Source organism: Physella acuta, unplaced genomic scaffold (assembly GCF_028476545.2).
Source record: "Physella acuta isolate Inbredline_101_S28 unplaced genomic scaffold, ASM2847654v3 ptg000079l, whole genome shotgun sequence".
In the NCBI taxonomy this organism is placed as follows: Eukaryota; Metazoa; Mollusca; class Gastropoda; family Physidae; genus Physella; species Physella acuta.
In genome coordinates this window covers 2606593-2622747 of record NW_026731599.1, presented here as the reverse complement: position 1 = coordinate 2622747, position 16155 = coordinate 2606593, and the positions used below count along the sequence as shown (strand labels likewise).

At 45.2% G+C, this 16155-nt stretch overlaps 1 protein-coding gene across 2 annotated transcripts in view; it reads right to left on the bottom strand.

Moving 5' to 3' along the window:
• LOC131956900 (sodium/nucleoside cotransporter 1-like) overlaps positions 1 to 16155 on the bottom strand; it is a 28295-nt gene that overhangs the window by 10438 nt on the left and 1702 nt on the right. Inside the window, exons 2-4 of one of the 2 annotated variants that reach the window (XM_059321531.1) lie at positions 6482 to 6643; positions 647 to 772; positions 48 to 178 (exon numbers count right to left, since the gene is read on the bottom strand). In XM_059321531.1, the coding sequence (XP_059177514.1) occupies positions 48 to 178; positions 647 to 772; positions 6482 to 6643 (419 nt within the window). The remainder of the gene's footprint in view (positions 1 to 47; positions 179 to 646; positions 773 to 6481; positions 6644 to 16155) is intronic. The other variant, XM_059321538.1, reaches the window with a different exon arrangement.

The window sequence follows — 16155 nt, the reverse complement described above, 5'->3', positions numbered from 1 at the left end:
GTGGGGCACTATGGTGGGGCACTAGGCTGGTACTATGCTTATCTTACTGTGTCACTTGAAGTTTTTCTTGTTGCCTGCACACTTTGCTACGCCCAAGCTCTGGATACAAAATCTTTGATACGGCCAGTGAGGCAGGTGCGTTCATCACTGTTGCGGTAATTAGATGGACCGGTGAAATCTGTGTTAATTAGATGAACTGGTGAAATATGTGGTAATTAGATGAACTGGTGAAATATGTGGTAATTAGATGAACCGGTGAAATCTGGTAAATAGATGAACTGGTGAAATCTGTGATAATTAGATGAACAGGTGAAATATGTGGTAATTAGATGAACCGGTGAAATCTGTGGTAAATAGATGAACTGGTGAAATCTGTGATAATTAGATGAACAGGTGAAATATGTGGTAATTAGATGAACCGGTGAAATCTGTGGTAATTAGATGAACTGGTGAAATATGTGGTAATTAGATGAACTGGTGAAATATGTGGTAATTAGATGAACCGGTGAAATCTGTGGTAAATAGATGAACTGGTGAAATCTGTGATAATTAGATGAACAGGTGAAATATGTGGTAATTAGATGAACCGGTGAAATCTGTGGTAATTAGATGAACTTGTACAATAAAAATAGATGAGCAGGTTTACCCCCTGTGTGACGTAGGCCGCCATGACGTCACACGAGATAGTAGCGAAGCCGGTTACCATGACAGCGTGGATCTCAGACTTGGTCATGCTGGCCAAGAAAGACCGGATGTAGATGGGGGCTTCACCCTAAGACAAGATTTGTGGGGTGTATGGGGGCTTCACCCTAAGACAAGATTTGTGAGATGTATGGGGGCTTCACCCTAAGACAAGATTTGTGAGGTGTATGGGGGCTTCACCCTAAGACAAGATTTGTGAGATGTATGGGGGCTTCACCCTAAGACAAGATTTGTGAGATGTATGGGGGCTTCACCCTAAGACAAGATTTGTGGGATGTATGGGGGCTTCACCCTAAGACAAGATTTGTGAGGTGTATGGGGGCTTCACCCTGAGATAAGATTTGTGAGATGTATGGGGGCTTCACCCTAAGACAAGATTTGTGAGATGTATGGGGGGAGGGAGGGGGGCTTCACCCTAAGACAAGATTTGTGAGATGTATGGGGGCTTCACCCTAAGACAAGATTTGTAAGATGTATGGGGGCTTCACCCTGAGATAAGATTTGTGAGATGTATGGGGGCTTCACCCTAAGACAAGATTTGTGAGATGTATGGGGGCTTCACCCTAAGACAAGATTTGTGAGGTGTATGGGGGCTTCACCCTAAGACAAGATTTGTGAGGTGTATGGGGGCTTCACCCTGAGATAAGATTTGTGAGATGTATGGGAGCTTCACCCTAGGACAAGATTTGTGAGATGTATGGGGGGAGGGAGGGGGGCTTCACCCTAAGACAAGATTTGTGAGATGTATGGGGGGAGGGAGGGGGGCTTCACCCTAAGACAAGATTTGTGAGATGTATGGGGGCTTCACCCTAAGACAAGATTTGTGGGATGTATGGGGGGAGGGGGGGGGGGGGCTTCACCCTAAGACAAGATTTGTGAGATGTATGGGGGCTTCACCCTAAGACAAGATTTGTGAGACGTATGGGGGCTTCATCCTAAGACAAGGTTTGTGAGATGTATGGGGGCTTCACCCTAAGACAAGGTTTGTGAGATGTATGGGGGCTTCACCCTAAGACAAGATTTGTGGGATGTATGGGGGGAGGGGGGGGCTTCACCCTAAGACAAGATTTGTGAGATGTATGGGGGGAGGGGGGGGCTTCACCCTAAAACAAGATTTGTGAGATGTATGGGGGCTTCACCCTAAGACAAGATTTGTGAGATGTATGGGGGCTTCACCCTAAGACAAGATTTGTGAGATGTATGGGGGCTTCACCCTAAGACAAGATTTGTGAGACGTATGGGGGCTTCACCCTAAGACAAGATTTGTGAGATGTATGGGGGCTTCACCCTAAGACAAGATTTGTGAGATGTATGGGGGCTTCACCCTAAGACAAGATTTGTGAGATGTATGGGGGGAGGGGGGGGGGGCTTCACCCTAGGACAAGATTTGTGAGATGTATGGGGGGAGGGGGGGGGGCTTCACCCTAGGACAAGATTTGTGAGATGTATGGGGGGAGGGGGGGGGGGCTTCACCCTAGGACAAGATTTGTGAGATGTATGGGGGCTTCACCCTAAGACAAGATTTGTGTGGTGTATGGGGGGAGGGGGGGCTTCACCCTAAGACAAGATTTGTGAGATGTATGGGGGCTTCACCCTAAGACAAGATTTGTGGGATGTATGGGGGGAGGGAGGGGGGCTTCACCCTAAGACAAGATTTGTGAGATGTATGGGGGCTTCACCCTAAGACAAGATTTGTGAGATGTATGGGGGCTTCACCCTAAGACAAGATTTGTAAGATGTATGGGGGCTTCACCCTAAGACAAGATTTGTAAGATGTATGGGGGCTTCACCCTAAGACAAGATTTGTAAGATGTATGGGGGCTTCACCCTAAGACAAGATTTGTGAGATGTATGGGGGCTTCACCCTAAGACAAGATTTGTGAGATGTATGGGGGGAGGGGGGCTTCACCCTAAGACAAGATTTGTGAGATGTATGGGGGCTTCACCCTAAGACAAGATTTGTGAGATGTATGGGGGCTTCACCCTAAGACAAGATTTGTGGGATGTATGGGGGGAGGGAGGGGGGCTTTACCCTAAGACAAGATTTGTGAGATGTATGGGGGCTTCACCCTAAGACAAGATTTGTGAGATGTATGGGGGCTTCACCCTAAGACAAGATTTGTAAGATGTATGGGGGCTTCACCCTAAGACAAGATTTGTAAGATGTATGGGGGCTTCACCCTAAGACAAGATTTGTAAGATGTATGAGGGCTTCACCCTAAGACAAGATTTGTGAGATGTATGGGGGGAGGGGGGCTTCACCCTAAGACAAGATTTGTGAGATGTATGGGGGCTTCACCCTAAGACAAGATTTGTAAGATGTATGGGGGCTTCACCCTAAGACAATATTTGTGTGGTGTATGGGGGGAGGGGGGGGGGGCTTCACCCTACGACAAGATTTGTGAGATGTATGGGGGCTTCACCCTAAGATAAGATTTGTGAGATGTATGGGGGCTTCACCCTAAGACAAGATTTGTGAGACGTATGGGGGCTTCACCCTAAGACAAGATTTGTGAGATGTATGGGGGCTTCACCCTAAGACAAGATTTGTGAGATGTATGGGGGCTTCACCTTAAGATAAGATTTGTGAGATGTATGGGGGCTTCACCCTAAGACAAGATTTGTGAGACGTATGGGGGCTTCACCCTAAGACAAGATTTGTGAGATGTATGGGGGCTTCACCCTAAGACAAGATTTGTGAGATGTATGGGGGCTTCACCCTAAGACAAGATTTGTGAGATGTATGGGGGGAGGGGGGGGGCTTCACCCTAAGACAGGATTTGTGAGCTATTACCAACCAACATAACGTTGCAGCTATTACCTGGCCAACGAACCAACACAATCAATGTTTCAGCTATTAACTGGCCAACCAACACAATCAACGTTGCAGCTATTACCTGGCCAACCAACACAATCAACGTTGCAGCTATAACCTGGCCAACCAACACAATCAACGTTGTAGCTATTACCTGGCCAACCAACACAATCAACGTTAGAGCTATTACCTGGCCAACCAACACAATCAACGTTGCAGCTATTACCTGGCCAACCAACACAATCAAAGTTGCAGCTATTACCTGGCCAACCAACACAATCAACGTTGCAGCTATTACCTGGCCAACCAACACAATCAACGTTGCAGCTATTACCTGGCCAACCAACACAATCAACGTTGCAGCTATTACCTGGCCAACCAACACAATCAACGTTGCAGCTATTACCTGGCCAACCAACACAATCAACGTTGTAGCTATTACCTGGCCAACCAATTTAATCAACGTTGCAGCTATTACCTGGACAACCAACACAATCAACGTTGTAGCTATTACCTGGCCAACCAACACAATCAACGTTGCAGCTATTACCTGGCCAACCAACACAATCAACGTTGCAGCTATTACCTGGCCAACCAACCAACACAATCAACGTTGCAGCTATTACCTGGCCAACCAACCAACACAATCAACGTTGCAGCTATTACCTGGCCAACCAACCAACACAATCAACGTTGCAGCTATTACCTGGCCAACCAACACAATCAACGTTGCAGCTATTACCTGGCCAACCAACACAATCAACGCTGCAGCTATTACCTGGCCAACCAACCAACACAATCAACGTTGCAGCTATTACCTGGCCAACCAACCAACACAATCAACGTTGCAGCTATTACCTGGCCAACCAACCAACACAATCAACGTTGTAGCTATTACCTGGCCAACCAACACAATCAACGTTGTAGCTATTACCTGGCCAACCAACACAATCAACGTTGCAGCTATTACCTGGCCAACCAACCAACACAATCAACGTTGCAGCTATTACCTGGCCAACCAACCAACACAATCAACGTTGCAGCTATTACCTGGCCAACCAACACAATCAACGTTGTAGCTATTACCTGGCCAACCAACACAATCAACGTTGTAGCTATTACCTGGCCAACCAACACAATCAACGTTGCAGCTATTACCTGGCCAACCAACACAATCAACGTTGCAGCTATTACCTGGCCAACCAACACAATCAACGTTGCAGCTATTACCTGGCCAACCAACACAATCAACGTTGTAGCTATTACCTGGCCAACCAACACAATCAACGTTGTAGCTATTACCTGGCCAACCAACACAATCAACGTTGCAGCTATTACCTGGCCAACCAACACAATCAACGTTGTAGCTATTACCTGGCCAACCAACACAATCAACGTTGTAGCTATTACCTGGCCAACCAACACAATCAACGTTGTAGCTATTACCTGGCCAACCAACACAATCAACGTTGCAGCTATTACCTGGCCAACCAACACAATCAACGTTGTAGCTATTACCTGGCCAACCAACACAATCAACGTTGTAGCTATTACCTGGCCAACCAACACAATCAACGTTGCAGCTATTACCTGGCCAACCAACACAATCAACGTGCAGCTATTACCTGGCCAACCAACCAACACAATCAACGTTGCAGCTATTACCTGGACAACCAACACAATCAACGTTGCAGCTATTACCTGGCCGACCAACACAATCAACGTGCAGCTATTACCTGGCCAACCAACCAACACAATCAACGTTGCAGCTATTACCTGGCCAACCAACACAATCAACGTTGCAGCTATTACCTGGCCAACCAACACAATCAACGTTGCAGCTATTACCTGGCCAACCAACACAATCAACGTTGCAGCTATTACCTGGCCAACCAACACAATCAACGTTGCAGCTATTACCTGGCCAACCAACACAATCAACGTTGCAGCTATTACCTGGCCAACCAACACAATCAACGTTGCAGCTATAACCTGGCCAACCAACCAACACAATCAACGCTGCAGCTATTACCTGGACAACCAACACAATCAACGTTGCAGCTATAACCTGGCCAACCAACACAATCAACGTTGCAGCTATAACCTGGCCAACCAACACAATCAACGTTGCAGCTATAACCTGGCCAACCAACCAACACAATCAACGCTGCAGCTATTACCTGGACAACCAACACAATCAACGTTGCAGCTATTACCTGGCCAACCAACACAATCAACGTTGCAGCTATAACCTGGCCAACCAACCAACACAATCAACGCTGCAGCTATTACCTGGACAACCAACACAATCAACGTTGCAGCTATAACCTGGCCAACCAACACAATCAACGTTGCAGCTATAACCTGGCCAACCAACACAATCAACGTTGCAGCTATAACCTGGCCAACCAACCAACACAATCAACGCTGCAGCTATTGCCTGGACAACCAACACAATCAACGCTGCAGCTATTACCTGGCCAACCAACCAACACAATCAACGTTGCAGCTATAACCTGGCCAACCAACACAATCAACGTTGCAGCTATAACCTGGCCAACCAACCAACACAATCAACGCTGCAGCTATTACCTGGACAACCAACACAATCAACGCTGCAGCTATTACCTGGCCAACCAACCAACACAATCAACGTTGCAGCTATAACCTGGCCAACCAACACAATCAACGTTGTAGCTATTACCTGGCCAACCAACACAATCAACGTTAGAGCTATTACCTGGCCAACCAACACAATCAACGTTGTAGCTATTACCTGGCCAACCAACACAATCAACGTTGTAGCTATTACCTGGCCAACCAACACAATCAACGTTGCAGCTATAACCTGGCCAACCAACCAACACAATCAACGCTGCAGCTATTACCTGGACAACCAACACAATCAACGCTGCAGCTATTACCTGGCCAACCAACCAACACAATCAACGTTACAGCTATTACCTGGCCAACGAAGATGTTCCCTGCCGCGCACAAAGCTTCAACTCCCGTGACTCGGAGGGTGAGTTTGATGAGCAGGGCGACTCGTGTGATGACCGCCTCCAGCCATCCCAGGTAGTGCAGCACGTTCAGACAAGTAGAGAAGTAGATAATCACTGGGAGAACCTGGAGTCAGCAAGTAGAGAAGTAGATAATCACTGGGAGAACCTGGCAAGTAGAGGAGTAGATAATCACTGGGAGAACCTAGCAAGTAGAGAAGTAGATAATCATTGGAAGAAACTGTAGTCAGCAAGTAGAGAAGTAGATAATCACTGGGAGAACCTAGCAAGTAGAGAAGTAGATAATCATTGGAAGAAACTCTAGTCAGCAAGTAGAGAAGTAGATAATCACTGGGAGAACATGGAGTCAGCAAGTAGAGAAGTAGATAATCACTGGGAGAACCTGGCAAGTAAAGAAGTAGATAATCACTGGGAGAACCTGGCAAGTAGAGAAGTAGATAATCATTGAAAGAAACTTTAGTCAGCAAGTAGAGAAGTACATAATCACTGGAAGAACCTGGAGTCAGCAAGTAGAGAAGTAGATAATCACTGGGAGAACATGGAGTCAGCAAGTAGAGAAGTAGATAATCATTGGGAGGACTTGGAGTCAGCAAATAGAGAAGTAGATAATCACTGGGAGAACCTGGAGTCAGCAAGTAGAGAAGTAGATAATCACTGGGAGGACCTGGCAAGTAGAGAAGTAGATAATCACTGGGAGAACCTGGAGTCAGTAAGTAGAGAAGTAGATAATCATAGGGAGAACCTGGCAAGTAGAGGAGTAGATAATCACTGGGAGAACCTAGCAAGTAGAGAAGTAGATAATCATTGGAAGAAACTGTAGTCAGCAAGTAGAGAAGTAGATAATCACTGGGAGAACCTGACAAGTAGAGGAGTAGATAATCACTGGGAGAACCTAGCAAGTAGAGAAGTAGATAATCATTGGAAGAAACTCTAGTCAGCAAGTAGAGAAGTACATAATCACTGGAAGAACCTGGAGTCAGCAAGTAGAGAAGTAGATAATCACTGGGAGAACATGGAGTCAGCAAGTAGAGAAGTAGATAATCACTGGGAGAACCTGGCAAGTAAAGAAGTAGATAATCACTGGGAGAACCTGACAAGTAGAGAAGTAGATAATCACTGGGAGAACCTGGCAAGTAGAGAAGTAGATAATCACTGGGAGACACTGGCAAGTAGAGAAGTAGATAATCACTGGGAGAACCTGGCAAGTAGAGAAGTAGATAATCACTGGGAGAACCTGGCAAGTAAAGAAGTAGAGAAGTAGATAATCACTGGGAGAACCTGGAGTCAGCAAGTAGAGAAGTAGATAATCACTGGGAGGACCTGGCAAGTAGAGAAGTAGATAATCACTGGGAGAACATGGAGTCAGCAAGTAGAGAAGTAGATAATCACTGGGAGAACCTGGCAAGTAAAGAAGTAGATAATCACTGGGAGAACCTGACAAGTAGAGAAGTAGATAATCACTGGGAGAACCTGGCAAGTAGAGAAGTAGATAATCACTGGGAGACACTGGCAAGTAGAGAAGTAGATAATCACTGGGAGAACCTGGCAAGTAGAGAAGTAGATAATCACTGGGAGAACCTGGCAAGTAAAGAAGTAGAGAAGTAGATAATCACTGGGAGAACCTGGAGTCAGCAAGTAGAGAAGTAGATAATCACTGGGAGGACCTGGCAAGTAGAGAAGTAGATAATCACTGGGAGAACATGGAGTCAGCAAGTAGAGAAGTAGATAATCACTGGGAGAACCTGGAGTCAGCAAGTAGAGAAGTAGATAATCACTGGGAGAACCTGGAGTCAGCAAGTAGAGAAGTAGATAATCACTGGGAAGACCTGGCAAGTAGAGAAGTAGATAATCACTGGGAGAATCTGGAGTCAGCAAGTAGAGAAGTAGATAATCACTGGGAGGACCTGGCAAGTAGAGAAGTAGATAATCACTGGGAGGACCTGGCAAGTAGAGAAGTAGATAATCACTGGGAGAACCTGGAGTAAGCAAGTAGAGAAGTAGATAATCACTGGGAGGACCTGGCAAGTAGAGAAGTAGATAATCACTGGGAGAACATGGAGTCAGCAAGTAGAGAAGTAGATAATCACTGGAAGAACCTGGAGTCAGCAAGTAGAGAAGTAGATAATCACTGGAAGAACCTGGAGTCAGCAAGTAGAGAAGTAGATAATCACTGGGAGAACCTGGAGTCAGCAAGTAGAGAAGTAGATAATCACTGGGAGAACCTGGAGTCAGCAAGTAGAGAAGTAGATAATCACTGGGAGGACCTGGCAAGTAGAGAAGTAGATAATCACTGGGAGAACCTGGAGTCAGCAAGTAGAGAAGTAGATAATCACTGGGAGGACCTGGCAAGTAGAGAAGTAGATAATCACTGGGAGAACCTGGAGTCAGCAAGTAGAGAAGTAGATAATCACTGGGAGGACCTGGCAAGTAGAGAAGTAGATAATCACTGGGAGAACATGGAGTCAGCAAGTAGAGAAGTAGATAATCACTGGGAGAACCTGGCAAGTAGAGGAGTAGATAATCACTGGGAGAACCTGGAGTCAGCAAGTAGAGAAGTAGATAATCACTGGGAGGACCTGGCAAGTAGAGAAGTAGATAATCACTGGGAGAACATGGAGTCAGCAAGTAGAGAAGTAGATAATCATAGGGAGATCCTGGCAAGTAGAGAAGTAGATAATCACTGGGAGAACCTGGAGTTAGTAAGTAGAGAAGTAGATAATCATAGGGAGAACCTGGCAAGTAGAGAAGTAGATAATCACTGGGAGAACCTGGCAAGTAGAGGAGTAGATAATCACTGGGAGAACCTAGCAAGTAGAGAAGTAGATAATCATTGGAAGAAACTGTAGTCAGCAAGTAGAGAAGTAGATAATCACTGGGAGAACCTGACAAGTAGAGGAGTAGATAATCACTGGGAGAACCTAGCAAGTAGAGAAGTAGATAATCATTGGAAGAAACTCTAGTCAGCAAGTAGAGAAGTACATAATCACTGGAAGAACCTGGAGTCAGCAAGTAGAGAAGTAGATAATCACTGGAAGAACCTGGAGTCAGCAAGTAGAGAAGTAGATAATCACTGGAAGAACCTGGAGTCAGCAAGTAGAGAAGTAGATAATCACTGGGAGAACATGGAGTCAGCAAGTAGAGAAGTAGATAATCACTGGGAGAACCTGGCAAGTAGAGGCGTAGATAATCACTGGGAGAACCTGGAGTCAGCAAGTAGAGAAGTAGATAATCACTGGGAGAACCTGGAGTCAGCAAGTAGAGAAGTAGATAATCACTGGGAGAACCTGGCAAGTAGAGAAGTAGATAATCACTGGGAGAACCTGGCAAGTAGAGAAGTAGATAATCACTGGGAAAACCTGGAGTCAGCAAGTAGAGAAGTAGATAATCACTGGGAGAACCTGGAGTCAGCAAGTAGAGAAGTAGATAATCACTGGGAGGACCTGGCAAGTAGAGAAGTAGATAATCACTGGGAGAACATGGAGTCAGCAAGTAGAGAAGTAGATAATCACTGGGAGGACCTGGCAAGTAGAGAAGTAGATAATCACTGGGAGAACCTGGCAAGTAGAGAAGTAGATAATCACTGGGAAAACCTGGAGTCAGCAAGTAGAGAAGTAGATAATCACTGGGAGAACCTGGAGTCAGCAAGTAGAGAAGTAGATAATCACTGGGAGGACCTGGCAAGTAGAGAAGTAGATAATCACTGGGAGAACATGGAGTCAGCAAGTAGAGAAGTAGATAATCACTGGGAGAACCTGGAGTCAGCAAGTAGAGAAGTAGATAATCACTGGGAGAACCTGGAGTCAGCAAGTAGAGAAGTAGATAATCACTGGGAGGACCTGGCAAGTAGAGAAGTAGATAATCACTGGGAGAACCTGGAGTCAGCAAGTAGAGAAGTAGATAATCACTGGGAGGACCTGGCAAGTAGAGAAGTAGATAATCACTGGGAGGACCTGGCAAGTAGAGAAGTAGATAATCACTGGGAGAACATGGAGTCAGCAAGTAGAGAAGTAGATAATCACTGGGAGGACCTGGCAAGTAGAGAAGTAGATAATCACTGGGAGAACATGGAGTCAGCAAGTAGAGAAGTAGATAATCATAGGGAGAACCTGGCAAGTAGAGAAGTAGATAATCACTGGGAGAACCTGGAGTCAGTAAGTAGAGAAGTAGATAATCACTGGGAGAACCTGGCAAGTAGAGGAGTAGATAATCACTGGGAGAACCTGGCAAGTAGAGAAGTAGATAATCACTGGGAGAACCTGGAGTCAGTAAGTAGAGAAGTAGATAATCACTGGGAGAACCTGGCAAGTAGAGAAGTAGATAATCACTGGGAGAACCTGGCAAGTAGAGAAGTAGATAATCACTGGGAGAACCTGGAGTCAGCAAGTAGAGAAGTAGATAATCACTGGGAGAACCTGGAGTCAGCAAGTAGAGAAGTAGATAATCACTGGGAGGACCTGGCAAGTAGAGAAGTAGATAATCACTGGGAGAACATGGAGTCAGCAAGTAGAGAAGTAGATAATCACTGGGAGAACCTGGAGTCAGCAAGTAGAGAAGTAGATAATCACTGGGAGAACCTGGAGTCAGCAAGTAGAGAAGTAGATAATCACTGGGAGGACCTGGCAAGTAGAGAAGTAGATAATCACTGGGAGAACCTGGAGTCAGCAAGTAGAGAAGTAGATAATCACTGGGAGGACCTGGCAAGTAGAGAAGTAGATAATCACTGGGAGGACCTGGCAAGTAGAGAAGTAGATAATCACTGGGAGAACATGGAGTCAGCAAGTAGAGAAGTAGATAATCACTGGGAGGACCTGGCAAGTAGAGAAGTAGATAATCACTGGGAGAACATGGAGTCAGCAAGTAGAGAAGTAGATAATCACTGGGAGAACCTGGAGTCAGCAAGTAGAGAAGTAGATAATCACTGGGAGAACCTGGAGTCAGCAAGTAGAGAAGTAGATAATCACTGGGAGAACCTGGAGTCAGCAAGTAGAGAAGTAGATAATCATTAAAAGAAACTTTAGTCAGCAAGTAGAGAAGTACATAATCACTGGAAGAACCTGGAGTCAGCAAGTAGAGAAGTAGATAATCACTGGAAGAACATGGAGTCAGCAAGTAGAGAAGTAGATAATCATTGGGAGGACTTGGAGTCAGCAAATAGAGAAGTAGATAATCACTGGGAGAACCTGGAGTCAGCAAGTAGAGAAGTAGATAATCACTGGGAGGACCTGGCAAGTAGAGAAGTAGATAATCACTGGGAGAACCTGGAGTCAGTAAGTAGAGAAGTAGATAATCATAGGGAGAACCTGGCAAGTAGAGGAGTAGATAATCACTGGGAGAACCTAGCAAGTAGAGAAGTAGATAATCATTGGAAGAAACTGTAGTCAGCAAGTAGAGAAGTAGATAATCACTGGGAGAACCTGACAAGTAGAGGAGTAGATAATCACTGGGAGAACCTAGCAAGTAGAGAAGTAGATAATCATTGGAAGAAACTCTAGTCAGCAAGTAGAGAAGTACATAATCACTGGAAGAACCTGGAGTCAGCAAGTAGAGAAGTAGATAATCACTGGGAGAACATGGAGTCAGCAAGTAGAGAAGTAGATAATCACTGGGAGAACCTGGCAAGTAAAGAAGTAGATAATCACTGGGAGAACCTGACAAGTAGAGAAGTAGATAATCACTGGGAGAACCTGGCAAGTAGAGAAGTAGATAATCACTGGGAGACACTGGCAAGTAGAGAAGTAGATAATCACTGGGAGAACCTGGCAAGTAGAGAAGTAGATAATCACTGGGAGAACCTGGCAAGTAAAGAAGTAGAGAAGTAGATAATCACTGGGAGAACCTGGAGTCAGCAAGTAGAGAAGTAGATAATCACTGGGAGGACCTGGCAAGTAGAGAAGTAGATAATCACTGGGAGAACATGGAGTCAGCAAGTAGAGAAGTAGATAATCACTGGGAGAACCTGGCAAGTAAAGAAGTAGATAATCACTGGGAGAACCTGACAAGTAGAGAAGTAGATAATCACTGGGAGAACCTGGCAAGTAGAGAAGTAGATAATCACTGGGAGACACTGGCAAGTAGAGAAGTAGATAATCACTGGGAGAACCTGGCAAGTAGAGAAGTAGATAATCACTGGGAGAACCTGGCAAGTAAAGAAGTAGAGAAGTAGATAATCACTGGGAGAACCTGGAGTCAGCAAGTAGAGAAGTAGATAATCACTGGGAGGACCTGGCAAGTAGAGAAGTAGATAATCACTGGGAGAACATGGAGTCAGCAAGTAGAGAAGTAGATAATCACTGGGAGAACCTGGAGTCAGCAAGTAGAGAAGTAGATAATCACTGGGAGAACCTGGAGTCAGCAAGTAGAGAAGTAGATAATCACTGGGAGGACCTGGCAAGTAGAGAAGTAGATAATCACTGGGAGAATCTGGAGTCAGCAAGTAGAGAAGTAGATAATCACTGGGAGGACCTGGCAAGTAGAGAAGTAGATAATCACTGGGAGGACCTGGCAAGTAGAGAAGTAGATAATCACTGGGAGAACATGGAGTCAGCAAGTAGAGAAGTAGATAATCACTGGAAGAACCTGGAGTCAGCAAGTAGAGAAGTAGATAATCACTGGAAGAACCTGGAGTCAGCAAGTAGAGAAGTAGATAATCACTGGGAGAACCTGGAGTCAGCAAGTAGAGAAGTAGATAATCACTGGGAGAACCTGGAGTCAGCAAGTAGAGAAGTAGATAATCACTGGGAGGACCTGGCAAGTAGAGAAGTAGATAATCACTGGGAGAACCTGGAGTCAGCAAGTAGAGAAGTAGATAATCACTGGGAGGACCTGGCAAGTAGAGAAGTAGATAATCACTGGGAGAACCTGGAGTCAGCAAGTAGAGAAGTAGATAATCACTGGGAGGACCTGGCAAGTAGAGAAGTAGATAATCACTGGGAGAACATGGAGTCAGCAAGTAGAGAAGTAGATAATCACTGGGAGAACCTGGCAAGTAGAGGAGTAGATAATCACTGGGAGGACCTGGCAAGTAGAGAAGTAGATAATCACTGGGAGAACCTGGAGTCAGCAAGTAGAGAAGTAGATAATCACTGGGAGGACCTGGCAAGTAGAGAAGTAGATAATCACTGGGAGAACCTGGAGTCAGCAAGTAGAGAAGTAGATAATCACTGGGAGGACCTGGCAAGTAGAGAAGTAGATAATCACTGGGAGAACATGGAGTCAGCAAGTAGAGAAGTAGATAATCACTGGGAGAACCTGGCAAGTAGAGGAGTAGATAATCACTGGGAGAACCTGGAGTCAGCAAGTAGAGAAGTAGATAATCACTGGGAGGACCTGGCAAGTAGAGAAGTAGATAATCACTGGGAGAACATGGAGTCAGCAAGTAGAGAAGTAGATAATCATAGGGAGATCCTGGCAAGTAGAGAAGTAGATAATCACTGGGAGAACCTGGAGTCAGTAAGTAGAGAAGTAGATAATCATAGGGAGAACCTGGCAAGTAGAGAAGTAGATAATCACTGGGAGAACCTGGCAAGTAGAGGAGTAGATAATCACTGGGAGAACCTAGCAAGTAGAGAAGTAGATAATCATTGGAAGAAACTGTAGTCAGCAAGTAGAGAAGTAGATAATCACTGGGAGAACCTGACAAGTAGAGGAGTAGATAATCACTGGGAGAACCTAGCAAGTAGAGAAGTAGATAATCATTGGAAGAAACTCTAGTCAGCAAGTAGAGAAGTACATAATCACTGGAAGAACCTGGAGTCAGCAAGTAGAGAAGTAGATAATCACTGGAAGAACCTGGAGTCAGCAAGTAGAGAAGTAGATAATCACTGGAAGAACCTGGAGTCAGCAAGTAGAGAAGTAGATAATCACTGGGAGAACATGGAGTCAGCAAGTAGAGAAGTAGATAATCACTGGGAGAACCTGGCAAGTAGAGGCGTAGATAATCACTGGGAGAACCTGGAGTCAGCAAGTAGAGAAGTAGATAATCACTGGGAGAACCTGGAGTCAGCAAGTAGAGAAGTAGATAATCACTGGGAGAACCTGGCAAGTAGAGAAGTAGATAATCACTGGGAGAACCTGGCAAGTAGAGAAGTAGATAATCACTGGGAGAACCTGGCAAGTAGAGAAGTAGATAATCACTGGGAAAACCTGGAGTCAGCAAGTAGAGAAGTAGATAATCACTGGGAGAACCTGGAGTCAGCAAGTAGAGAAGTAGATAATCACTGGGAGGACCTGGCAAGTAGAGAAGTAGATAATCACTGGGAGAACATGGAGTCAGCAAGTAGAGAAGTAGATAATCACTGGGAGAACCTGGAGTCAGCAAGTAGAGAAGTAGATAATCACTGGGAGAACCTGGAGTCAGCAAGTAGAGAAGTAGATAATCACTGGGAGGACCTGGCAAGTAGAGAAGTAGATAATCACTGGGAGAACCTGGAGTCAGCAAGTAGAGAAGTAGATAATCACTGGGAGGACCTGGCAAGTAGAGAAGTAGATAATCACTGGGAGGACCTGGCAAGTAGAGAAGTAGATAATCACTGGGAGAACATGGAGTCAGCAAGTAGAGAAGTAGATAATCACTGGGAGGACCTGGCAAGTAGAGAAGTAGATAATCACTGGGAGAACATGGAGTCAGCAAGTAGAGAAGTAGATAATCATAGGGAGAACCTGGCAAGTAGAGAAGTAGATAATCACTGGGAGAACCTGGAGTCAGTAAGTAGAGAAGTAGATAATCACTGGGAGAACCTGGCAAGTAGAGGAGTAGATAATCACTGGGAGAACCTGGCAAGTAGAGAAGTAGATAATCACTGGGAGAACCTGGAGTCAGTAAGTAGAGAAGTAGATAATCACTGGGAGAACCTGGCAAGTAGAGAAGTAGATAATCACTGGGAGAACCTGGCAAGTAGAGAAGTAGATAATCACTGGGAGAACCTGGAGTCAGCAAGTAGAGAAGTAGATAATCACTGGGAGAACCTGGAGTCAGCAAGTAGAGAAGTAGATAATCACTGGGAGGACCTGGCAAGTAGAGAAGTAGATAATCACTGGGAGAACATGGAGTCAGCAAGTAGAGAAGTAGATAATCACTGGGAGAACCTGGAGTCAGCAAGTAGAGAAGTAGATAATCACTGGGAGAACCTGGAGTCAGCAAGTAGAGAAGTAGATAATCACTGGGAGGACCTGGCAAGTAGAGAAGTAGATAATCACTGGGAGAACATGGAGTCAGCAAGTAGAGAAGTAGATAATCACTGGGAGGACCTGGCAAGTAGAGAAGTAGATAATCACTGGGAGGACCTGGCAAGTAGAGAAGTAGATAATCACTGGGAGAACATGGAGTCAGCAAGTAGAGAAGTAGATAATCACTGGGAGGACCTGGCAAGTAGAGAAGTAGATAATCACTGGGAGGACCTGGCAAGTAGAGAAGTAGATAATCACTGGGAGAACCTGGAGTCAGCAAGTAGAGAAGTAGATAATCACTGGGAGGACCTGGCAAGTAGAGAAGTAGATAATCACTGGGAGAACCTGGCAAGTAGAGAAGTAGATAATCACTGGGAGAACATGGAGTCAGCAAGTAGAGAAGTAGATAATCACTGGGAAGACCTGGCAAGTAGAGAAGTAGATAATCACTGG